Source organism: Giraffa tippelskirchi, chromosome 13 (assembly GCF_054371585.1).
Source record: "Giraffa tippelskirchi isolate mGirTip1 chromosome 13, T2T-mGirTip1v1.2.pri, whole genome shotgun sequence".
Classification (NCBI taxonomy): domain Eukaryota; kingdom Metazoa; phylum Chordata; class Mammalia; order Artiodactyla; family Giraffidae; genus Giraffa; species Giraffa tippelskirchi.
In genome coordinates this window covers 30,288,178-30,313,724 of record NC_137287.1, presented here as the reverse complement: position 1 = coordinate 30,313,724, position 25,547 = coordinate 30,288,178, and the positions used below count along the sequence as shown (strand labels likewise).

The 25,547-nt window shown below is 46.6% G+C and overlaps 1 protein-coding gene across 2 annotated transcripts in view; it reads left to right on the top strand.

The window, feature by feature from the left end:
• Positions 1-25,547, top strand: part of SNX29 (sorting nexin 29) — a 585,715-nt gene that overhangs the window by 396,047 nt on the left and 164,121 nt on the right. For both annotated transcript variants that reach the window (XM_081560361.1, XM_081560362.1), the window contains one exon: positions 649-730. In XM_081560361.1, coding sequence (XP_081416487.1) covers positions 649-730 — 82 coding nt within the window. The remainder of the gene's footprint in view (positions 1-648; positions 731-25,547) is intronic.

Here is a 25,547-nt window from a genome sequence, read left to right as displayed (position 1 = left end):
ACTGTAGCCTGCAGGGCTCCTCTGTTCATGGCATTTTCTAGACAAGAATACTGGAGAGGGTTACCATTTCCTCCTCCAGGAGATCTTCCTGACCCAGGGACTGAACGTGGGTCTCCTGCATTAGCAGGCAGATTCTTTACAGACTGAGCCACCAGAGAAGCGCCCCTCCCCCCCTTAAAATGGGGGTCCGGGTCTAAAGTGGGCACAGTGAGGAGGCTGCATGAATCATCTGAAAACTCTAGAAACCCTGTGAGCATTAGTGTTGACCCTCCCTAGCCTCGTGGAGTCTTCCTGTGGTCAGCCCCCTCCTCAGATGAGCAAAATGAGGTTCAGGTAAATTACAGGCCACATCACTCAGGTAGTAGGAACTGAAGGGCAGCTGTCTGTCATTCCAGAATGTGAACTGCACCTATAAATTTTACACACACACACACACACACACACACACACACACACACACAAGCATTTTGAACTAAGTTCCCTAAAAATAATCTTGGGCAACTAAGTAATGAAACTAAACTGTTTTAGTCTACTATCAAGTGTAATATATGTTGTCATACATTGTGTGCCTCTTGGAGGAGAAAATTAATAGCTTCCTCCCTTTTTTGGTAAATTGAAATGACCAGTTTCGATCTTTCTTCTGTTTAGATCAAACCGAGCCCTGATCAACGTCTGGATCCCATCCGTGTTTCTCCGGGGCAAAGCTGCCAACGCCTTCCATGTGTATCAGGTAATTACCTGGTTTCAGTTAGACGCCACTGCCAGGGCGGAGCCCACACTTGCTTGTTATTCTCTGGAGCTTTTACATCTTGGTGGTGGAGTGTGGCATGCCATACGGAGAAGCCACGGCCTCCCAACAGCAGCATCTACCTGCCCAACCTCCCCAAGGCAACGATCCTTCCATCAGGCAGGAGGAGGCTGGGGGTGCTTCCTTGTGCTGCCTGGGGTTCCTAGTGTGGCTGTGACCACTCAGCTCAGGCTGCTTGAGCAGAAAAGCAGGGCTTTGATGGCTTCTGTTACAACTGAAGAGTCCGGACATGGGTCTGGCCTCAGGTTTGGCTGGACCTGTGGTCGGGAACCTGCTACTATTTTCTCCTATTTCTTTTGCCAGTGCATCCTTTTCAGGCTACTTCTCTCTGTAGGTGGACCAGGCGGCTCCCAGAAGCACCAGACTCTCAGCCAGTCTGGGCATCTTTCAAGGGTCTGTCTTGGATCCCAGGCACATCCCTGAACCCAGGGGTAGAGTGATGGACTTCTGTGATGGGCCAGGTTGAAATCATGTGACCCCCTCCACTGGCACTGGGGTTGGAGTTAACCTCATCTGACCTTGTTACTGAGAGAGGGGCAAGGCAACACCGCAGATGAAAACCAGGCCTCTCTGTGTCAGAGAAGGGGCAACAGACGGTTGTCAAGTGATGTTCAATTTTTCTCCTGGGGTGGAGCTGGCCGGCCTACACCCAGTTGGGGATTGAGTGTCTGGGACAAGGGGAACCTTTGCTTTAGAGGTGATTTTGCCCCAACAGTTGGGACCCTGGTTTTCCATCTTTTCTCTGACTTTCTGAGGTCTTTTCCAGCCCTGCCTACTTACCCTGTTTTTTTTCTTTCTTCTTTCTCTTTCTTTTCTTAACTGAACTCCAGCCATTGGTGTTTTGTCCTGGGACTGTTTGGTTTTCAGCTTTGACTCTTAACTGCTTCTGGTTCCACTGTCATCTTGTATCACAACAGCTTTCATTAGGTTTTGTTCTTATTCCCACGAGCTCTGTGAAAAACCTTGTTGTTGTTTTTTTTTTGTCATTTTTCTTAGTGGGGAATTGACCATTGAAGAAGTTTTCTCAGCTATTAAGGCATTTCTCCCGGAGACTGGGGTAGGGCTGAAAGGAAGCTGAACTTGAGAATAGGGGCCCTGGTTTCACTTTTGTGGCTTTAGGTAAATATCAGTTTCCTCATCTGTAAAATGGAAATCATAGTAATGCTTACTTGGGAAAGCTTTTGTCAAGAGGACAATACATGATGTCCAGTAAGCACTTGGGATTTGTGTCTCATCTTCCGAATTGGTCGCTGCCTTTGGTCACTGGTGGCAGGACTGGCAGTGGGCATGGGTTATAGAGGGATGGGCCTGAGCATGTTACACATCTCTTACCTGAAATCTTCTGGACAGATGAGCTAGAGTTTGGCAAGGGAGTTTGCACTAGAACGTCATGTTAGTTTGCTTGTTTGGCCAGGCGACAATAGCACTTTAGTAAATGTTAGAGAATCTACGTGTTCGCGATGCTCTCAGCTCTGGCTTGAAAAGAGAACGGAGATGACAGATTTCTGAATGTCCTCTTCTCCTTTTTATCCCAAACCAAACCAAGAAGACACCCTCTTATTTGAATGTCCTGTAACTTCTGCTTTGCGATCATCAGAAAGCTGGGGGTGCTGCCTGGAGGAGGAAGAGAGGGAGGCAGACAGCTTTATTTTAGAGCAGAATTAAAATGCGAGCTCCCTGGAGAGGTTTCCTTGACCTTTCGTTTCTGACTCCTCCCCCACCTCACCCTGGCAAGTCGCAGGGCCGTTTTCAGTGACCAGAAGTCTGTTATGGAACAAGACAGACACAGTACATATGCCGTTGCCCGGGAGATTGTTCCCACAGTGGTCACAGTGGCATTTGAGCCACACTTGCCCCGTGCTTGACCAGAGTATCCAGAGCTTTCCTGGGTGTGATCCAGCCCATTGTGCGGAGGACGAGGCCCAGATCGCATGGAGCCGCGGGCCTGGCAGGCCCCGCATCACCCAGAGCAACTCTGTCCCACATCACGGGCTCTCTGAAATCCCCTCTGGTCTTGGAGTGTACGGAGCATTTCTGGAATGCAACTGTCTCTCTCCTTTTCGCAAACAGTGCTTCCGGTTATTGCCTCAAGAGCAGACTCTGAGCATGTGTCTGGAAGCTTTTGAGAAAGGCTTTGTTACAGTGTGCTTTGTTTTGACTTTGTTGTTTTTTAAACGATAAATGATAATTGGAGAGAGGGTGACGCATTTAAAATACTGGTACCCTTGGACTTCATTTTTACTAGCTTAAGAATACATTTTATATAATTCCACAAAAGATTTGAGACAATTTCTAGAGAAACTCAGAAAAGAGTGATAAAATAGAAGAAATAAAATATCAGAATCAGAGAAAATGTAGCTATTTTGGGTAAGACCATCACTAATTGGAAGAAGATATGTCAGTTCCTCAAAGAGAGCTCTAAAAGAAACGTCCTTACAGGACTTTAGACTAAATAATAGAGGACATGGTAGACGATGCCCTGTTACATCCCTGTGACAAATCACTGTCAGGTTTACTTAAGATTTCCCTTCAAGGAAGCCAAGCGCTTAACCATAAAAAGAACCTTAAGTCCATTTGAAGAGCCCAGACAAAAGGAGCAGCATGTGTAGCTTTTCCAGCAGATCTGCGCTGTCCAGTCCAACAGCCACTTCCCTCATGCGGCCATTTAAATTTGACTTAATTGAAATTTAACTCGAGTACCTCAGACACGCCATCAGCATTTCAGGTGCTTCATAGCCACATGTGGCTGGTGGCTGCCATATTGGACAACATAAATACAGAACATTTCCATCATCACAGGAAGTGCTGGATGGTGACCATTTAGATCAGTCTCTCCAGAGTGGCAGGAAGCTAGATGGTCTTCTGTGTGGTCTTCTCTATGCTTAGTGAAGTTTTGGAGTGACAGAGATTGGACATCCAGTGACAGGTTCTGCAAGGCGACAACCACTGGTCTTTCAGCTCCTCCATCACTGGCAATGATGTAGAAGAGGAAGTCTCCCTGTGGCCACGGGGCCTTGAACGCACTCTAGTCTTGCCTCTTAGCAAAGACCGAGGAAGACCCAGGATCAACACATTCGACAGGCAGCAGACTCTATCTCAGTGAGCTACATTGTTTTCTTTCGTTGTAGGTTTTCTAAAAATAATACAACTTTATGCCTGCCTTCTACTTGTGGCAGTCACTTCAGTCATGTCTGATTTTAGTCGTGTTTGACTCTTTGCGAACTTGTGGGCTGTAGCCAGGCTCCTCTGTCCATGGGATTTCCCAGGCAAGAATACTGGAGTGGGTTGCCATGCCCTCCTCCAGGGGATCTTCCCAACCCAGGGATTGAACCTGCATCTCTTACATCTCCTGCCTTGGCAGGTGGGTTCTTTACCACTAGTGCCGCCTGCACAGGATTCTGTTTTTCCATTTAGCATGGTGGTGTGCAGTTTCCTTTTGAAATAAACTTGAGAAAGAAAATGATTCAGTTTAAAGAAAAATACTAGATGTATGATAGTGAAAACAGCAAGAAGTTTAGGATAGTGATACGTGAATGAATAACACTTGGGAAATACCACTTCTCACTGGCCTATGTATGTTACACAAAGCAGCTCACTCAATCCTCACAACAACTTGGTGAGATAGCAAGCGCTTATTCTCCCCATTTTATAGATGGGAAAACAGGACACAGAGAAGCAGCTCATTCAGAAACACGATTTCCAGAACTTCCCTAGTGGTCCAGTGGTTAAGACTCTCTGCTTCTGCTGCAGGGGGGACAAGTTTGATCCCTGGTTGGGGAAGTTCCACATGCTGCATGGTGCAGCCAATAATAATTATAAAAACTAATTTACAAAAAGAAACATGATGTTCAGACCCCAAAGCATTTCCGGACAAGGTACCACTTTGCACAGATTCTATAAATGTGGGCGGAGTCCAGCTTTAGCAATCCAAGGAGCAGATTGGCCGGTTGCCTTGGAAGGACCCAGCCTGACCAGGAACTTGCCTGTGTGGATAGCCACCTGTATCCCTGAGACCGTGGACCAAGGACTCCCTGCAGCCAAGCCAAGATGTCCTGTGCCTCTACTCCGAGCTCCCTGCAGCACACACATCAGAGCCCTGCAAAGCCCAGAGCAGCCTGCGGTGGGTTTGCTTTGGAAAATTGTTAAAGCGGGTGCCTGTTGGCCGTGACTGCTCTTGTTTGAGCAGCAGCAGGGTCCCCAAGCCTGCCCAGATGCTTGGGAATTGGGGTACTTCTGACCACAGAGGAGGAGCTAAACTGGTTCACCAGCTGCTCGTAGTTGCCCAGCTCTCACCGCCTGTATGTGGAAGGGGTCTGGGTATGTATTTTGCACACAAGATTCTGGCCAGAAGCACTGTAGTCCCTTGACAGGACTGAATGCAAGTTACTTAAAAGGTTTGTATCTCTGAACACTGCGGTTTCCATGCTCGCTCCCATGTCCCGAGGTGGGCACTGAGGTGTGCTCTGGCATAAAAGTAAGAAGTGGCAGCCTTTGGCCAGTTTTCAGGACAAAAGTAAAATTGATGTCCAGAACTTTCCCAACTTAAGTTTTTCTTCCACGAAGGTTTCTTACTTCTGGCCCTTTTACAGTGCTTCGCTGCCTGCAAACACATGCCAGAGACAAAATGATTAAACAGCAACAAATAGAATGGAAAAACAAAATGAAACCCTATTTACTAACTGGTCTTGCTTAGTTTCTGTGTGTGTGTATTAACACGCAGTTATGCTGGTGGGGTTTGACTTTCTGTCCCTTCCACATGACATGGTTACATTTGTCATTTATCAATTAGCTCCTAGTTTATACCTTTGCAAGTGTTTGCTCTTATTCCCCAAATACCCCAACTTCTGGACAAGTTTGAAGTCCACTGTCTTAACATCCTACTGTAGTATTTACAAAGGCATGTTAGACCTTAAAACAATCCACCTATTTTTTTTTTCCTTAAGCCAACATTACAGCCACTGAATTGGTGCAAACTAATACATCAATACACTTATTCTCTGAATCCTTAGATCTTTCCCTTTGAAAAGCACCAATAGCATACATACAGCTGGAATCAGTCCTCTCCATGGCGTTCATTTCAGCCTTTGAATTTCACCACCAGAAGCACTGGCTATGGTACCATATTTCACTTGCCCAGATTTCCTTTGTAAAGACGGTTGCTTTGTTTCACCAAAGCTTTTTTGTTCTAGAATAAGCCCCCTTTCCTGGGGACCACAGTGGGGCTGTCCTGACTTGGAGGAAAGACGATGTCCCAGGAAGACTCGTTCAGTTTTGGAGTTCCCTCACTCCCTGAAGGATATCATGCAGCATAGGCAGAAGTTTTCAAGGTTTATCCTGGAAGAGCATATTTATATATGCCATGCAGGGAAAATCCGTGATTTTTTGTAATAATAATAGATCACAGGGTCTGGTGGGATGCATAGGAGGATGGCGATGCTTTTGTACCTCAGTCTTTGGGTGCTTCAGCCCTTTTCATCTCTGTGCTAAGATAGTTTACACCTCAGGCCTTCAAGTTTGCTTTTGCCCGCGGTTTCATCTTTATACTTTCTGAGTTGGTAGCTGTGCAGAGAGGGAGGAATTCATTAAGCAGAGAAGGATGAGATGTTGGAGCCCAGCACAGAAATGGGCATGGCACCCTCAGTAACATGGGCTGATCGGAAGCCTCTGCTCTCATGGGTTACGTTCCAGAGGTGGGGGACACCGGACGAGTTCTGAAGCCAAAGGGGTTCACGTCAGGTCCCTCCCCCCACACTGCCGGGAACCGGGCAGTGGATTGATTTCTGAGTTTCCTTCCAGCCAGGCTGATGTCTGTGCCGCATGATAAGCAAAGCTGTGGGAGCCGTGGCCTCTGTTTTTGCTCTGTCCTTCCAAGAGAACTTTCCACACCACAGAGTCAGGCACCTCTGTGGATTCTAGCACGTTCACCTCCAGCTGTTCCTGGGATGCTCAAGGCTTCTGGGAAAGCCTGATACAGGTGGAAAACAAAAAGCCAAACCAAAAAGGCCTGTTTTCCTCCCCTCGGACACTCGAGTCACTATTATTCTCTGTTACTGCTTTTATCTTCTCAAACAGGCGGAACTTTATGATTTTTCCTTTTGTAGTGTAATTCCTTTATCCCAAAGCTGTGGATGGAGGGTCAACTAGATGCCAGGCACGTGTTAAATGCTGCAGAGCAAGGCTTGACATTGCATTTACCCTCCCACCTTCACAGTCTAGAGGGGACAGACGCCACCAGCTAAATATAACAATCTCGCAATAGAAGGGCTGCAGAGAGAGGTACCAGTGGGAGGGACGGGCACCCATCCTCTCACTTTACAAAGTGGCAACAGAGGATGACGGATAAAGCGGTTAGCACAGTGCCTGGCACACAGCTGCCCTGCAAACGCTACCCTTAGTGCTCCAAGAACTGCTTGACTTGTGATCGACAATTAGACCTGAAGGTAAACATTGAAGGATTTCCTCCTGTTGAATGTCTCTGGGCTCATCTGCGTGTTTAGAAAAGCCTTTATTTAGCATCTGCTTGATCAAGGACTCCACCTCAGCCTCCTTAGAGGCTGCAAGGAGCAAGATCCCTTTTTTCCAAGTGAGGCAGGGTGGAAATAATTACGTAAAAAAGGAAGAGAGGTATGGAAGTCCTTCCTTTTATCTGTAGTGCCCTGAACACTGCTGAATGGGCCCTCTTCAGCATGTTTGCCTTAGCCCACCTTCACCCTCACCATTAGAGAAACAGAACGGAAGAAAGAAAAACTTGGCTAAGATGTGAATCTGTTTTGCTGCAGTAATTCCCTTTTCCCCATTCCCCAGTCCCAGCCAGCTAGCTGCTCCTTTTCTGTTCCCTGGTCTGAAGGGAGAGTTCTGGTGAAAACAGAAATCTGGACAAAGCCACTTTCCTGCCTGGCTGTTGCTTTTCAGAAGTCTGAAGTTTGTCTTTTTATGAGAGACTCCTCTGCATCACTTTTGTTGGTCTCCTGAGGAGAGAGGGTGGGGCCCCGGCCTTGAGCTGCTCGGGAGCAGAAACCAGGACCCCGCAGGCAGACAGCCCTTCCTTAGTTCTTGCTCATTCTTAGTTTTTGACTCAGAGAAGAAAGCAGCACAGCTTTCTTCTGCCCTGGGAAGAAAAGTTCTACAAACCACAGATCAGCGAATATTTTCCATCTTCACTCACTGGACGGCTTCTTGGCGTTCCCCGTTCTCTCCATTTGGCTGCAGACTTTCTTCTTTGAGCTTTGGAGAAGGGGAAAAACGAAAGAATCAGGTTAAAGTTGGGGGGGTGGGCACTTTTTCTACTGGAAGTCCGGATCGCATGCAAATGTGACAGCCCCAAGCTGCCTGCCAGTGGCATGTTGTTGGAAATTGGAGGATCCCTGCTGTTGGGAAAATGGTGTTTCCTGGCACAATTACCTAGTCACTCCTTGTAATACTCACCTGCAGCTTTTTAATGACCAATTATTGTTCTGTTGCAGAGTTAATATGGTACAGAGCTAATTGGTTGGTGCTATTTTTATTCTTATGAACTTTACTGCTTTTCATCAATACCTGTAAAACCATATACCAGTGCCCCCTAAATTAACCCAAGCAAGAAAGAAAGCATCCTCCTTCACCATACAAATCACAGAGTGTTCCTGTTGACAATGAGAATTTTTTTTTTTCCCCCAGAAAGTTGTTTTCCAAATGGAATGGGTAAGAAGGGGAAAGAGTACCTGTTTTATCTTATTGTGGTCTTGGATTTCTGGGCGTGGTTTGGCCGTCTACACCAGTTTCTGTCCTGCTGTGTTTTTCTCCATATGCCTGAGAACAATTCTGGTCTCAAGGCTTGAGGATCTCCTACTCAGAGTCAGCTCAAATGTCTCTTCTCCCCATCACCAGGAGCCATCGTTGTAAACCTGCCTACACTTGTCTCATGCCTCTTGCTAGATGATGGAGGGGGTTGGGTGCTAGGGATGCGGCTTAACACCCTGCAACACACATAGCCCCCACGACTATGATCTAACTCAGGGTATCAGCAGTGTCACAGTTGAGAACCCCTGGTCTGTTTAGTTCTGATGCTTTTGTTTGCTCGTCCCTGTGCGTGGTCCCTTGTGGACAGGTTTAATATGAGGGCTCGAAGTGGAGGGTGAATCTGAGTAGAGACTGGATAACAGGGTGTCTAACACAGCCACCTCTGTGGCAGGACCCAGGCTGATCCTGCCACGTGAACCCCCTTCACATCCAGGCCAGAGATCCTCAAACTGGGACAATGTGGGTGGCTCAGTTGGTTAAGAATCTGCCTGCAATCTAGGAGATTTGGGTTTGATCCCTGGGTTGGGAAGATCCCCTGGAGAAGGAAATGGCAACCCACTCCAGTAATCTTGCCTGGAAAATCCCATGGACAGAGGAGCCTGGCGGGCTACAGTCCATGGGGTCACAAAAGTCAGACACAACTTAGCGACTAAACCACCACTACCAACTGACCACCCGATTCTTCTAACCAGGACATTAATTCCTGATCCGCCCCAGCACTCTCTTCCTTGTAGGAGATAGAAATCCAGGTCGATCCAGTGTCAGAAACGAAGGACATTCATTGACTGCCTAATAGGAAAGACCAAGGACGTGCATGGCTTGAATTTCAGGAACTCACGGGCATGAGGACTCCCCCTCCACTCTTTGGGGAGGGTTGTCTTGCTCTCTGTGCTGCCTCCATTCACAGCCAGGCTGTGGTGGCAGGAGGTTGGTGGGCAGCTTCTGGCTTGTGTCCCCTCAGCTCAGCTGCCCCCATTGGAAAGGCCTCTGTTCTCCCCAGTTCTGACAAGGGTCCTAGATCTGAGCCTCTTGGTGATGGTGGCCATGCCCCTTGTCTGCCACTCTCTGTGTCCGCCTGGGCATCATGCTTGCATACCTCCTCATAAAACTGCTGGCCAGTGGGAGTGGGTGCTTCCTCCCAAAATGAGTATGTGCTTACCAGCAGAAGGGGGATGGGGTCAGACTGGCCCAAAGAGCACGTGGCCCTCAAAGGCTACAAGCTGCTCTTAGCCTGAGGTTGACTCAGTTTGGTGACATTTAAGTATCTCTACACCAGAGTTTCTCAGCTGTAGCACAGTTGACATTTGGGGCCAGATAATTCCTTGTTGTGGGTTTCCGTGGTAGCTCAGTGGAAAAGAATCAGCCTGCCAATGCAGCAGACGTGAGTTCGATCCCTGGGTTGGGAAGATCCCCTAGAGAAGGAAATGGCAACCCACTCCAGTATTCTTTCCTGGAAATTCCACGGACAGAGGAACCTGGCAGGCTATAGTCCATGGGGTTGCAAAAGAGTCGGACATGACTGAGCGACTAAACAACCGCAGTTCCTTGTTGTGGGGCCTCACCCTTGCATGTAGGACATTGAGCTGCACCCTGGCTTCTGCCTAGTGTCACCTCTCCCCTCTCCCCACTTGTGATGACACACGATGTCTCCAAACATGGCCATTATCCCCTGGGACATAGAACCTCTGCTTTGCATGGTGCCATTAAATCCTACTGTGGTTTTTATCATGTTCATTGGTCTTCTTCTTGGACAAAAATGGAATACAAGATACATGCTCTCCTCTCGCAGTAAATAGACCTCTCTTCTCCTCACTCTTTTTAAGCTTCTGCAGAGTCATTTTCCAGTATGAAGGAAGCATTGTTTATGTAACTGTTGTCGTGATGGGCATTTAGATTGTTTTATTTCCCAACCATTGCAAACCAAGCTGCCAGAATCGTCCTTGTATGGTGTAGACCTCTTCGTATACATTGTAAGTAATTCCCTAGGATAAACAACTAGAAGTGGGTTTGCTGAGTTGAAAAGTATATACTTAAAAAAAAAAAAAAAAAAATAGGCCCAGCCAAATTGCTCTCCTAAAAGGCTGAACCAATTGTCAATCATACCAACGAAATAAAGAAATATTTTGTCCCCATGTCCTTGCCAACTGGGTATCATCAGTCTTTAAAATTTTACCAATCTGATAGAGAAAAAAAAATGTTTAAGTGATGTTGGAACTTGCATTTTCCTAATTACTTGTGAGTTTGTGGTTGTGTGTGCTTTAATTTGCCTTTTTTTTTTTCCTTTTTCTTTTTTTGTGTAAATTACGTGTTTGTATCCTTCCCCCATTTTTCTGTGAAATTGCTCATCACTTTTTTGGTCAATTCAGCAAGTCCTTTGGATAGTAATTCTTTTTCCTGGTCTCTTGCTTATCTTTTAACTTTATTGTGAGAATTATTGTTTGTTCTTTTTTTCCTGATCTCCAAATCTTGGGAATCAAGGAGGCTCTTGGTTTACCTGATGAAGTGCTTATGTTTATTTCATTTCATTGTTGCAACAGTCCTGAGATCCTATAGACTTTCTTTCCATTTTTGCAGTGGAGAAAGACATGTTCAGAATGGTTAGGAAATAACTTGTCCAACGTCAAACTAAAGATTTGCCGTTGGCCTCCACACCCCAAGTCCCAGGTTTTTACCTGGACTCCCAGCTGTCTCCAGAGGACTGAATGGAGACCAATAAGTGAAAGTGAGAGAGAAACAATTTTGGGTTGATCCTCCTTTTCTCTGACCCTGTATTCTTCTTTGTGTCTGTTTATCTATCCAGCCAGCCTGCAGGAGGCTGGGTGCTAAGGATCTCGTTGTAAGTGACAGAGATACAGTCTTGGTCATTGACTACTTACTTACTATGAATGAGACTGAAAGTAGAGAGCCCTTCGAGGCAGGGTGGTCTTACCAAATGCTGATCTTGACTCCCCCAGCCACAGTTGACCCTTGTCCCGTGTAGGGGGGACCAGATGACCTCTGAGGCCACTTTCCATGCTTGTAAGTTTGTGAGAACTTAGCTCTCAAGTCTTGCTGGTCTGTATGGGGAAAAGGCCCTTTAGCTACTCTCTGTCATTGCTGATTTTGCTGCCCCAGCATGAGAAGTGGGCACACAGATACCCATCCATCCATCTTGAGGATGTGAATGCAAACAGCAGCCAATATGCTGACTGACCTGGAGAAGGGAATGGCAGTCCGGTCCAGTATTCTTGCCTGGAGAATCACACGGACAGAAGAGCCTGGCAGGCTACAGTCCACGGGATCGCAAAGAGTTGGATGCGACTGAGCAACTAACACACACATGCTGACTGACCTCCAGCCTTCACGTCGTAGATGGAGTTCCTTCCCTCTGGGTACTTTGCAGCTGGCAGAGTTAAGAGTAGACTGAGGACTTGACCCTCATCTGGGGAGGGGGGGTGGGATCAGAGCCCCAGCCTCTCATCCCATTTCATGGTGACTCAGCAGAAGCCGCTTAGGTTGATAGCATGGTTCTCATGAAGTCAACATGGCCATGGCTACCATGTTTGTATCCCTAACCTGGACCCAGCCCCTGAGGTCTAGACCCAGACCCACAGGTGCCACCATATGCAGGCTGTGACCTGCTGCTCACCCAGTAGGTCAGCTCCACAAAGGCACAGGTGAGTGTCAGTTTTGTTCACTGCAGTGTCCCCAGTGGCTGGAACAGAGGAGGCAAGCTCTTTGCATATTAGATGGATGGATGGATGAATGGATGGATGAACCAATACATGAACCTACAAATGAATCTTTCTGGTAGGAGGCCTGTGATCTGACATCTTGACTTCATACTCTTGACTCCAGTTCTTCAATTGTAGTATATCCTGATGGGCGCTGAGTTCTTATTTTGCATTTCTTATAAAACGTCTCCCTAAACAATCAGTCCCTCCTGGATCATTCCCCTTGTCATTCAAGGTCAACCCTGCCTCAGTTTTTCATTATTCTGGCAACTTTCCTCATCACTGGTTAACTGGCTCAACCTTGGTTCTGAAAGTTTTACACGCCCAGGTATTATGCAGTCTTGTGGTGTAGTAGTTCATTTCAGTCGCTCAGTCGTGTCCAATTCTTTGCGAACCCATGGACTGCAGCACACCAGGCTTCCCTGTCCATCACCGACTCCAAGAGCTTACTCAAACTCATGTCCATCTAGTCGGTGATGCCATCCAACCATCTCATCCTCTGTCGTCCTCTTCTCCTCCTGCCTTCAATCTTTCCCAGCATCAGGGTCTTTTCCAATGAGTCAGTTCTTCGCGTTAGATGGCCAAAGTATTGGAGTTTCAGCTTCAACATCAGTCCTTCCAATGAATATTCAGGACTGATTTTCTTTAGAATGGACTGGTTGGATCTCCTTGCTGTCCAAGGGACTCTCAAGAGTCTTCTCCAGCACCACAGTTCAAAAGCATCTATTCTTTGGTGTTCAGCTTTCTTTATAGTCCAACTTTCACATCTGTACATGACTACTGGAAGAACCATAGCTTTGACTAGACGGACCTTTGTTGGCAAAGTAATGTCTCTGCTTTTTAACATGCTGTCTAGGTTGGTCATAGCTTTTCTTCCAAGGAGCAAGCATCTTTTACTTTCATGGCTGCAGACACAATATGCAGTGATTTTGGAGCCCAAGAAAATAAAGTCTCTCACTGTTTCCATTGCTTCCCCATCTATTTATTATGAAGTGATGGGATCAGATCCCATGATCTTCGTTTTTTGAATGTTGAGTTTTAAGCCAGCTTTTTCACTCCTCTTTCACTTTCATCAAGAGGCTCTTTAGTTCTTCTTGCTTTCTTCCATAAGGGTGATGTCATCTGCATATCTGAGGTTATTGATATTTCTCTTGACAATCTTGATTCCAGCTTGTGCTTCATCTTGACCTTGGTTCCAGCTTGTGCTTCATTTCACATGATGTACACTGAATAGAAGTTAAATAAGCAGGGTGACAATATACAGACTTGATGTACTCCTTTCCTGATTTGGAACCAGTCCACTGTTCCACGTCCAGTTCTAACTGTTGCTTCTTGACCCGCATTCAGATTTCTCAGGAGGCAGGTCAGGTGGTCTAGTATTCCCATCTCTTTCAGAATTTTCCGCAGTTTGTTGTGATCCACACAGTCAAAGACTTTGGCATAGTCAGTAAAGTAGAAGTAGATGTTTTGTAGTAGTAGTTTTGTTTCGTTTCTCTAGAGTTTGACAGTCAAGGGTAGCTCAAACCTTCAGGTGGAATCCCTAGACTTTCCCATGATCCCCTTTACACACTCAACGCCCCAGTACTGTCACCTCAGATGCTGGGGGTGAGAGTTCAAGATCAGTAGGAGGGGCTTGAGAGGGTCAGACAGTGAGGATTCAAGGAGCCCCTCATGTGAGTCAGGCACTGTGTTGTGTCCTGGGGATACATCAGTGCAGGTTATAGACGTGATCCCCCCACCCCAATGGAGCTTGCAGTCTTAACAGAGGAGACTTTAAACCTATTAATGTGAAAATATTTACAAATGAATCAGTAGTTACAAACTGTGTATGTGCTGTGATGGAATACTACACAGGGCTCCAGAGATTACAGGAAGGGGCCCAAGTAATTGGGGGCAAGAAAGAGATCCTCTGAGGATACCTGCTCATTCCTGAAAGATGATGTAGAGCTCGCTAATAACTAGAAGAGGAATATTCTAGGCAGAAGGAACAACGCATACAAAGCCCTGGACGTGTGAAAAGGCTTGGTTCCCAAGAGGAACTGGAAGGCTGGTGTGGCTGGGGCAGAGGGCAGTGGGACTCAAGGCACTGCAACCAGCTGGGTCTGTTTGTCTTTATGTCTGTCTGTCTGTCTGCCTGCCTGGCCACCCACCCACACAGAGTGACCACGGAGAGGAGAGCAGGTGATGAGTCCAAGATTCCTGGGCACCTGAGGTGGTGGTCCAGACATTGGCTCAAGTGTGAACCCAGAGCTGCCGCTTGGTTCATAGTTGGGTGACTGTTTGGAACAGGGTCTCTATTATCCTGTCCAAGTCATGACTTTCTCCCCTTTTAAGGAGGGCTGCTGCTTCGTTCACGGGGTCATTGTGGATTGGAAGATGTGTGCGCCGTGGGTCTTGACACCCACACATTTGCACTCACAGGTACACCGAGGCCCCTTGTCCTAGAAGTAGCTTCCTCTGCAGCAGGGAGCCTGGAATCCAGGTTACCCCATCTTCCGTTCCAGTTGTTGGAGTCTTTGGGCACAAGTGTCTGCCCCTCCCTCCTTGGCCGTGAAGTTTCCCTGTGACCAGAAGACCCATCCTCATTGGAAGATGCCACTCCGGCCCAATGCTTACGTGAGGTGAAGGGAGACAGATGTAGAAACAGTTTATCAATCATTAGGCAGCTGTTCAGATGTCAGCTGTCATGATTTATGTTTATGTGATGAATGCTTTCCCAAGGCCTGTGGTGCAGGAATGATAGCTATTTCACTCCTGTGTTTGAAACAATAACCCTGGGCATGGTGAATAGATGCTTCTCCTAGCTTGGGTGAGTTCCCTTATGATCTTGAGAAGTCGAACTGTCCTGGCATGAGGAGGGCTTTTGCATCACCTCTCCAGTATTCTTGGGTTTCCCTTGTGGCTCAGCTGGTAAAGAATCAGCCTGCAATATGGGAGACCTGGGTTTGATCCCTGGGTCGGGAAGATCCCCTGGAGAAGGGAAAGGCTACCCACTCCAGTATTCTGGCCTGGAGAATTCCATGGACTGTATAGTCCATGAGGTCGCAAAGAGTCGGACTCGACTGAGTGACTTTTACTTTCACTTGCATCACCTTAGTACACATTCATCTGAACCGATGAACTTGAACCATTAAGGCTGTTGTGTTTTGGGTTTTTTCCTCCTCCCTGGTCTGGGCTTGGCAAAGCCTTTGTCTCCTAATAAAGTCAGTTGGGGGGGCCGGGGGGAGAAGAGGGGCTGTCACTGTAAGTTTTGGATCTTCTACCCCTTCCAGATACTGAAAAGCAGTTTGAGTCCAAGCTTTAAAGGTTATCTCTTTGTGCCGCCGGCAGGCGCATCCAGAGAGACTGTGAATCCCAGCTCCGTGCCAGACTTCCCCACAGAGTGAGATTCTGCCAGACTGCTCTGTCTGGAGCCGGAGGAGGCAGCTCAAGTTGGCGGCCATGTGGAGGCTGCTTTTTTTTTCAGGGGCTGCAGAGAGGAGAGTAAGAGAAAGGAGAAGCATGCTGATTGGGGTCTCAGGGAGTCCCGAAGGACGGTGCGATGACTGTCCCACAGGGTGGTGGAAGGGGAGAGGAGGAATCTCACCTTTAGGGCTGCCATGCTGCTGGTCTGCTGTGGTCCTGAAGACTTAGAGGGAAAAGAGGTTCAAATACTTCAGCTACTGGAAAGGAAAGGAAGGCAAGGTGCATTTTGCAGTGGCAGCTTCGTGCTGGACTGTGGAAGTAAATAACGGAATCATGTTACCAAGTGTGCCCCGACCCTGGAGATTTGTACCTGAAAAAAGGACGTGGGAAAGAGATTCACAGGCCACTGTTAATAGTAAACACTTAATACTTACTCAGCCTTTCATTACATAATTCCAATTCTGTGCCACCAGCCCGTGAGGGAAAGAAGTTTCCTGTTTGTTTACAGATGGGTAAACTGAGGTCAGAGAGGTTTAGTAACCTGCCCGAGGTAACACAGCTGGTGGGTAGCAGGCACCACCTGCAAACCTAGGTCCGGATGACCTTCCAATTCTGTATACTTTAAGAGAAAAATGCTGCCTCTTTCTTAACAGAGTTTCCTCTCAGAAAGGAGAAAGTGAAAGTCGCTCAGTCATGTCTGACTCTTTGCAACCCCATGGACTATACAGTCCATGGAATGCTCCAGGCCAGAATACTGGAGTGGGTAGCCTTTCCCTTCTCCAGGAGATCTTCCCAACTCAAGGATCAAACCCAGGTCTCCCACATTGCAGGTGGATTCTTTACCTGCTGAGCCACCAGGGAAGCCCTAAGAAAGGAGAGAGACATGAAATACAGATGAGGAGGAGGAAGGTGGTTGATGAGGATGACTGATGAGGTTGAAGGTGAGGATGGTAGTGGTGATGGTGTGTGGGGGGGAGGATGAGAATGGTTGATGACAAGGAGGAGGACGGTGGTTGATGATGATGATTGATGAGGATGCTGGTAATGCTTGATGAGAATAACTGATGGTTGATGAGGGGAGCAGGTCTGTTTGCCAAGTACTTCCCCTGCACCCTGGTGGCTCAGAGGGTAAAGTGTCTGCCTGCAGTGCAGGAGACCTGGGTTCAATCCCTGGGTTGGGAAGATCCCCTGGAGAAGGAAACGGCAACCCACTCCAGTATTCTCGCCTGGAGAATCCCATGGACAGAGAAGCCTGGTGGGCTACACTCCATGGGGTCGCAAAGATTCAGACATAATTGAGCAACTTCATTTCACTCACTCCCCTGTACCAGGCACTGTGCCAAGTTCTCTTCATGTTTTATCGCCTTTAAACTCACACAACACCTCGATGGGAAAGTTCTAATTTCATCTACAGGAGTAAGAAGAGGCACACATTTCCTTCAAATACCCCATCATATCAGGAAAGATTCAAGAATCTTTTCACTGTTAAGAGAAGATTTTCTGCACATCACAGCTGGTTTTCAGGCATTCACAGTCAGGCACCTGAGAGCCTGGGGATGGAAAGCCCAATTTAGTCCCCGCACCTCCCTGGGGACCCTGGCGTGTCCTGTCTCCCTGACTAGATCTTTGCCGAGACTTGCTTAAAGCACAGAGTAGCTGCTTTCCTTTCCACCCCTCCAGCCCTGGCTTTTAGGAGTAGTACCGTCACTTTGGACCTCTTGCTCTTTTCATGAAGAATAAAGAAGTTGTGGCCAACTTGGCTTCTGCTTGTCATTTTTATTTTTTAACACCTTGGGCTCTGAATTAGAAGGCAAAACCCACCTGTCTTATTTACCAGCTGTGTGTATTTACCACCTGTGTCCCTTGGCTGTAAAATGTAGCTACTGGCCACCTCTCATGTAGGATTGGTGGAAGAATTGTGAGATATATAAGAAAAGTGCCCAGCATGGTACCTGGCACATAGTAGGTGCTTTACAGACTAGTGTCTCCTCCGTGCACCCTTCTTGCTGTCACACTGCTGCACTGTCTTTTGTGTATTTATGAGCTTGCTTGTTTACTTTCTGTCTCTTGCACTTTCTCCACCAGCACTGTTGTATTTTTCTGCTGTATCCTGCTGCCTAGACCAGTGCCTGTTGATAAATATTTATTAAATGAATAAACAGGCAGACATGCATATGCATGCATTGGGAAAACAAGGATTTGCATAAAGAGTCAAGGCATATGGGCATAAAAGCTAGTGAGGCCGGCAGGGCTCTCGTACGAGGCTGTTCATATCTTTCACCATAGAGCATAAGTTCCACGGAGTGAAGTTATAAGTTCATCTTCTGAACTAGTCAGTCACAGGGGAGCAGGACCACAGGTAGCCTCACCTATGCCTGTGACTGAGTTAGAGCCTCACAGGTAGGGCTGAAAAGACTCAGTTTTAAAAGGATGATGTGTAATGTACAAACCCCAGAAGCCAATTTCTGCTCCCATGTGGTAGGTGGTGACTTCGTCTTGTCAATGTCCATCAGAGGTAGAAGGAAGAGGGTGGGGTCTGGGTGAGGTGCGTGGACGGTTGGGTCCATCTAGGGTGTGGCCGCTGCCCAATGCTTAAGTCCCTGCCCAGGAGGCCCTCTTATCACTGTTTTTAGTTAAAAAACTTTTAACTGGAAGATAATTGCTTTACAATATTGCGTTAGCTTCTGTCATACATCAGCATAAATCAGCCATAAGTATACATTTGTCCCCTCCCTCTTGAACCTCCTTCCTACCTCCCATCCCATCCCACCCCTCTAGCTTGTCACAGAGCACTGGATTTGAGCTCCTTGCTTCCTACAGCAAATTCCTGCTGGTTGTCCATAATAGCAAATGAAACAACTGACAAAGGATTAACCTCCAAAATGTACAAGCAGTTCATACAGCTCAACACTAGAAAATCACTTTCTGTTCCCCACCTCGTGCAGGAGTTCTGTCTTGTGTTTGTTTGCTTTTTTTTCTCCTACCAGTGCATGCTTTACAAAGAAAATTGAAAAGATAATTGAATTGTGGATGGTTTTCTGTGTTGAATGTGCTAATAACCTGAGGATGATAATATTCTGTCTTAAATCCCCTCCCCAGGCAACTAGAATCTTAGTAAGGAACTTTTTTGGGGAACCAAGAGACTTCTGGTACCTGCAAATTTTTACTTAATAACATCTAAATATCTTTTATTGCCAAACAAGAGGCGGGAATCCTTTAAGAGCCTGGGGGCTTAATTTAGTGTGAAATATGCAAAGAAGGAATGAGCTTATAGCAAGCTGCAGGAATTAGGAAATTGACTGGCTTGCTGAAACAGACCTTGTATTTGGGGATGGGGTCCTGTCTTTGGACATACTAGTCACATGTGTTCTCCCTACTTGCCTCCTTCCCCTCCTTTCATTCCCCTCTTCCCTCCCGTTATGGGTCAGGCACCATGTTAAGGATTGAATCACAGTAATGAGAACATGTAAAGTAAGCTCTTCTTATCATGGAGTTATCGCCTAGCGAGGGGAAAACAATTATTAATCAACCACATAAATAAGAGCAAAATAACAACCATGACATGCCCAGCCACAGAAAACAGATGAGTAATCTCTGACATATTCACACACATAGAGCACCAGACAGCCAGGAGTATGAAGATCTATAACTGAATCCAGCAATATGAATGAATCTTACAAATGATGTTGAATGAAAAGCTAGATTTAAAAACAAAGAGGAAGGATATATATACATATATATATATGACTGCATTATGACTGATCTGCATTGTTGTACAGCAGAAGCACAACATTGTAATTATCCTCCAATTTAAAAAAATTAAAACTATTTTTATTAAAATACTCTTCCTCCTCCTCCTCCAAATCCACGCTATTGCATGGGCCTGTTGTGGTCAGCAAGAGAAACAAGTTCCCTCTGACTGCCCAGTCGGCCATGAAGAAAGCAGAAGCACCTAGCACACTTGTGCTCACTGTGGAGGTCAGGGCCAGCGAACACCAGGCCCAACAGACTGTGAAGAAGCCCCGTGACATTGATGTGGCCAAGGTCAACTCCCTGATCTGGTCTGCTAGAAGAAGCACGCGTTCAGTTGGTTTCTGACTGTAGTGCTGTGGATGTTGCCAACAAAATCAGACTCATCTAAACTTAAGTCTAGCCAGCTTATTCTAAATATACTTTTTTTTTTTTTGGCCATAAAAAAATTCCTTCCAAAACAAGGCCCTCTGGGAGCCTAGTGATGAGAGGTGCCTGATGGGGGTTGCTTAGATTGATGGGGCTCAAAGTGACAGTGGAGGAGCCGCGAGAGAGGAGAAAGCTGGGTCATTCAGCACGCGTTGAGAAACCAGGATCAAAGCCCAGGCTGATCTCAGAGAGTTCTTACTCTGAGAGCGTGTGTCCCAGTGTGCACACAAACCACATGAGTGTCAGGGATCTGCTTCTCCCCCGGCCACCCTTCATTTCTAAGTTCCTTTCATAGTGTGAGCATCTCACCACTTAAAGCTACCTGGGTTTTGTGGCTCCTTCTTCTACCCTTGGGCACCACCAACACAAGTAACCATCTCTGTCTGCCGTGCGAGTTGGTGTTTCCTGCAGGGCCGATATGGGCCCTCCTGTCCCGGATCGAGCTGGTGCACAGGGCCCCTGACCCAGTCACATCCTGTCAAGACCTTAAGGCCCAGGCTTGGGCACTGGCCAGAGATTTTTTGTAAGGTGGCTTGATTTCATCTTTTAGTTATTTTAATTTTTAATGTTTTAGTATGTTGATCAGCTGAGGCTTCATTATGCTGTTGTAACAAATAAGCCCCAAATCTTGGCCGTGGGCAACATTAAGTTTATTAGATGTTGTTTCCCACTCGCGCTACACGTCCATCCCGGGTCAGCTGTGTTCAGGCGCCACATTGTCTGCGTGTCAGGATCCAAAGCAAAGAAGCAGCCCTGAGCCAGGACATCCTGCTCTCACGGCAGAGGGAAGAGAGAGGATGGCAGACCGTGCTTGCGTCTGAAAGCTTGCGCTCAGAAGTGGCACACATCACTTCTGCAAGACGCAGGTCAAGCCTGGTGGTAATGGACCAGGAGGAATAATCCTCTTGCAGAGAGGAGGCCCCGCAGAGGGGAGAATCAGACTATGCTGATACACCTCAAAAGTAATGCTTACTCATGGAACAGTCAGCCAAGGTAGATAAGTATTATATAGCTATTAAAAATGATGATGTAGGTCTTCCATGTTAGCTTGTGGCCAGGAAGGGGGACCCCTTCCAGGGCCCAAGAGTGGACTCTTATCTAACACTCGGAAATGAATTGTCCAAGGAGACACATGTGCTGACAGAGTGAAAGGGGCTGCTCCAGTGAAGAGCATCAGGGTCAGGGAACCCAGGAGGACTGCCCTGCCTCGCTGCTCCAAGTCTCAGGGTTTATCAGGTGGGGTTAGTTTCCAGGTTGTCTGTGGTCAGTCATCTTGCCCTGCCCATATTTGATCTGACTCAGGGTCCTTCCTGAGGGCACATGCCTCTCCGTCAGAATAGGTTCCAGCACAAGGGTTTCTGGGAGATTGGCAGGACATATTATGGGCTATTGTCTCCTCACTCTTTTTGGCCCCTCCCAAATTCTTCCAGTTGCTTTTGTTGGTGGCTCATCAGTTTTGTGTTCTTTATTGGGACCTCATGTTATGAGACATCTTATACAAGCACCTAGCAGGCAGTTTTGGTCCAGAGTTCCCTAACAAGCTTGGGAGATTATTTCTTATATGTGACAAGTCAGGGGAAAATAGGTAACTAAATAGAATATTTTGTTTAATCTCATTTTAAAAAGTAACCATTTTTAAATGTGTGCATTAACATAAGAAATATAAAATGGAAAGTTCTAGACAAGCTGTAGTAAACCTAGATGTCTATAGAGTCTAGGCAAGAAATGACCCAGGTCAGTGATCTCAGTGCTAGCTGATTGTCGCCATGCAGAAACTGGGACTCCGTGTCTCTGATCTTTAGGCTTTTTAATTTTAAATGGAAATCTGGATTTAAACACTAAGATCTCTTATTTTTAAATGTTGGCAAGTAATTAAAAATTTTAACCTACACAGGCTGCCAGGTTTATAGTCTTTGACATGAACCAAAAATGATTTTCTCTGGGCAGTGAGATTTTGAACGTTTTCTTCCTTTTTCTTTATCTTTTTTTCTCAAAATGGCTGTTTTTTCCTCAAAAATGGCTGTTTCTTGGTGACATGTAATGGGGAAAACAAACAAGAAAATCACTCATAAAAGGGAAAATGTGTTTTAGCTGCTGGAATTGCTCTTGACTTTGTAACTCTATTCAGTTGATGGTTAATCAAAAATCAGTGGTTAATCAAAAAAGTAGTGACCTAAAGAATAAGCCATATTTGGAGCTGCTTGATTGAACAGCCGAAGACCTGATCTCGGGTGGCCCTGTCCTGATGCAGCTAGAAGCAGGGTTTTGGTTCCCGGCCAGAGACTGAAGTCATTCCCCGGTAGTCAGAGTGCTGAATCCTAGCCACTAGGCTGCCAGGAACAGTGGCCAGTGATGAAGTCCTGGCTCATCAGCTGTGTAGAAATGAATTTCCACACAGAGATGGAAAGTAGTGAAACAAGTATTTATTGGGAGGAAAAAGAGTACGTGTGGATAGACACATGGGCATCCTCGTGGTAGATGGAGGTAGATTGAATCACTTTTATGGGCATTTCTTCCAGGTTTTTCCTCTGGCCAGTCATCTTGCTTTGCCAGGTTCTGAGTCTGTATTTGGTGTATCTCAGGGTGTTCCGCTGTGCGTATATACATCTCTTAGCCAAGATGGATCCTAGCGAAGAGGCCTATGGGTAGGTAGACATCACCTACTGTGGGGTGGCATCCCCTCCCTTTTTGACCTCCAGGGAGTCTTTCTGCGAGTGTGTAGTCAGGAAGGTCTCCTTGACCTCGAGAATGAGGAATGTGTGGTCTTTCATCTCTTATCTGGGCAGGCCTCAGCTCCTCTTTGCTCCTACAAAGTATCTATCCACAGGCGACAGACTCCAGCTGTTTGGCCCTGGGTCCACCTGTCTCCTGCCTCAGACCCAGGTCTGTGATCAGGAAAGGCCAGGCCCTTGGGGGAGGTCATGGGGAAGGGAGCCCAGGGGTCCTCTTTGGTATCTTGCTGACCTCAGGCATCAGGATTCTCTTGTGCTGAAAGTGATGCTGTGACTGAAGAAGCAGTCAGCCCTCTTCATGGAAAAAAGACAAGCTTCTGAGGACAAGCTCCCAGGGCAGTCTGCTTAAAGTAAGTCAGGTGAAACACATGGACCCCAGGTGCATTTACCAAACGCACCTTTTGTCTTTGAGGATGCCGAAGATGGTGTGGAGGGGAAATGTTTTGGGTTTGAATGTGGATGTAGGAATAAGCTTTACATTCTTGACATGCTGTTGAATATTCAGGGTTGTTGGGTTTTTTTTTTCCATTTCATTTTACCCCCAACTGTAATTCCCTGCTTCATCACCCATCATGCAAATGTGATTCTTACATTTTCTGATGTTACTCTTTCCCTAAACAAGTAATCAAAACAAGGTTTTGAGCTGTATTTGAGCTGCAAATAAGTTTAGTATAAAATGCAATTATTCGCCTCCCAAAATCAAGAGAGACAATTTGGACTTTTCAAAGGCTTGAATTATCCTTAATCAGAACTCAGAATGGCGTCCATTCCGAGGATTTAAAATCATCTAGGACTCAGCCCTAGTTCATAATAGCCAGTTGCTTTAAGGGGGAAAAAAAAACATTTAAAAATGCTAAAAGTAGCACACGCTCATTATAGAAAATTTGGAAAATAAAAGAAAGTTAGAACTAAGGAAAACAAATGACTCCATCCCACTGTGTAGATACAATTAATACCTTTCATTTCTGTGCGCTTTGCTCTGGGTGGAATCATCCCATGGATGAACTCCTGCTTCCTTTTCATTTGGCTTCATTTTTCCCATGTCACTCTGCACTTGATGTTAAAATCATCTTTCACAGATGTATCATGTTCTCCCATAGCAGTTTAATTTCTCTGCTCATTCTGATAAAAAAAAAAATTAATTCAGTCATGTTAAACATTTCAGGAGTTTCTTTGAACAAACCTGGATTCCAGTCAGACGAAGCCAAACCAGAAGTGGCTCAGAGCCTTCCACGGACAGGAACTGGGCAAGACTTTTGCAGAGAAGATAGGGCAGCAAAGAAAGGAGGGAGATGGTTTGCTCACCTGTAGCTTGAGTGAGCGCATTACCTGAGAAAGGCTCGCTGGCTGTTTGTGACGGGTGCGTCTTAGCCTTGAGGCCACTGCAGAGGCTGACTGTGGCTTGTTTATGTAGGCTGCCTGAGGTCTCAAGCTGCCACAGTCTCTGGCCTTCCTGTCTGATCATTTTTAATAACAAGTCCTGTCAACATTGTTTTTTTCCAGTTTCTCACTGTCCTGAGCAATTACAGAGGACCATGATATCCTTCAGGGCTAGGCTGTATTTTATTTTATCTTTTTTTTAAAAAAAAAAAAAGAAATATCACCTTTATTACAACATAGGGCCACCATGGACAGCTCCATGGAACAAAAATAAGACAGTCTCCTGGTGGATCAGACAGTAAAGAATCCGCCTGCAATGCAGGAGACCTGGGTTCAATCCCTGGGCTGGGACGATCCCCTGGGGAAGGGCATGGCAACCCACTCCAGTATCCTTCCCTGGTGAATCCCATGGACAGAGAAGCCTGGCGGGCCACAGTCCATGGGGTCGCAGAGTCGGACAGGACTGAAGTGACTCAGCACGCATGCAAGACAGGAGTGTCAAATTGCAGCAGACAGGTTAATACTCGTCACTCACATCCTCTCCGTCAGCACTATCCGCTCCATCCTCTTCATGATTCTTCTCAAGGGTAGCCATGTCCTCACAGACCTCAGCAAGCTCCTTCCCCCATGCCTTCGCCCACGTACCAGTGACCAGACACACGCTCGATGTGCCTGTGTGCATGCTAAGTCGCTTTAGTTGTGTCCGACTGTGCGCGACCCTAGGGACTGTAGCCCTCCAGGCTTCTCTGTCCACATTAAACCTGTGGTCCAGGTGAGCCCAGGTCTCAGCAATGGCTGTGGTATTGTATGCTATGTTTTAGATGCTTTTTCTTTTTAAAAAAAAATTAATTTATTTTTGGCTACACTGGGTCTTTGTTGCTGTGCCTGAGCTTTTTCTAGTTGTAGCGAGCAGGGGCTGATCTCTGGTTGGGGTGTGTGGACTTCTCATTGTGGTGGCTTCTCTTGTTGTGGAGTGCAGGCTCAGTAGCTGTGGTGCTCGAACTTAGTTGCCCCGCAGCATGTGGAATCTTCCTGGACCAGGGATCGAACCCATGTCCCCTGCACTGGCAGGCAGATTCTCAACCACTGGACCACCAGGGAAGTCCTAGATTCTTTTTATAAACTGATCTGTGGTTGGAGGAAGGGGCAGCAGTATGATACAGTGGGAAAGGGCCTGGATTTCTAGAGTAGATGGATATGAATTCCGATCCTGATCTTACTGTTTTCTTGCTCTGTGAACATAGGTGCCTTATTTAATTGCCTGTGCCTTTCTTTATCTGCACTTTGGGGATGGTATCACCAACTTAGAGGTCACAAGGAAGCTTATAATAATGACTGTGAAGTCCCTGGCCTCCAGGGGACACGTAGATAACTTGACATGCTGTTGGCTGCAGGGAACAGATCAGACACACCAGCTTTGGAATCAGGTCATTCCTGGGTTGACATCACACCTCTACTCTGAAAGAGCTGAAACCTTGGGCAAGTTGTATAACACCCACAAGGCTCATTTAATTCACTTGTAAAAATGGGGATGGTGGTACACAGCCTGCA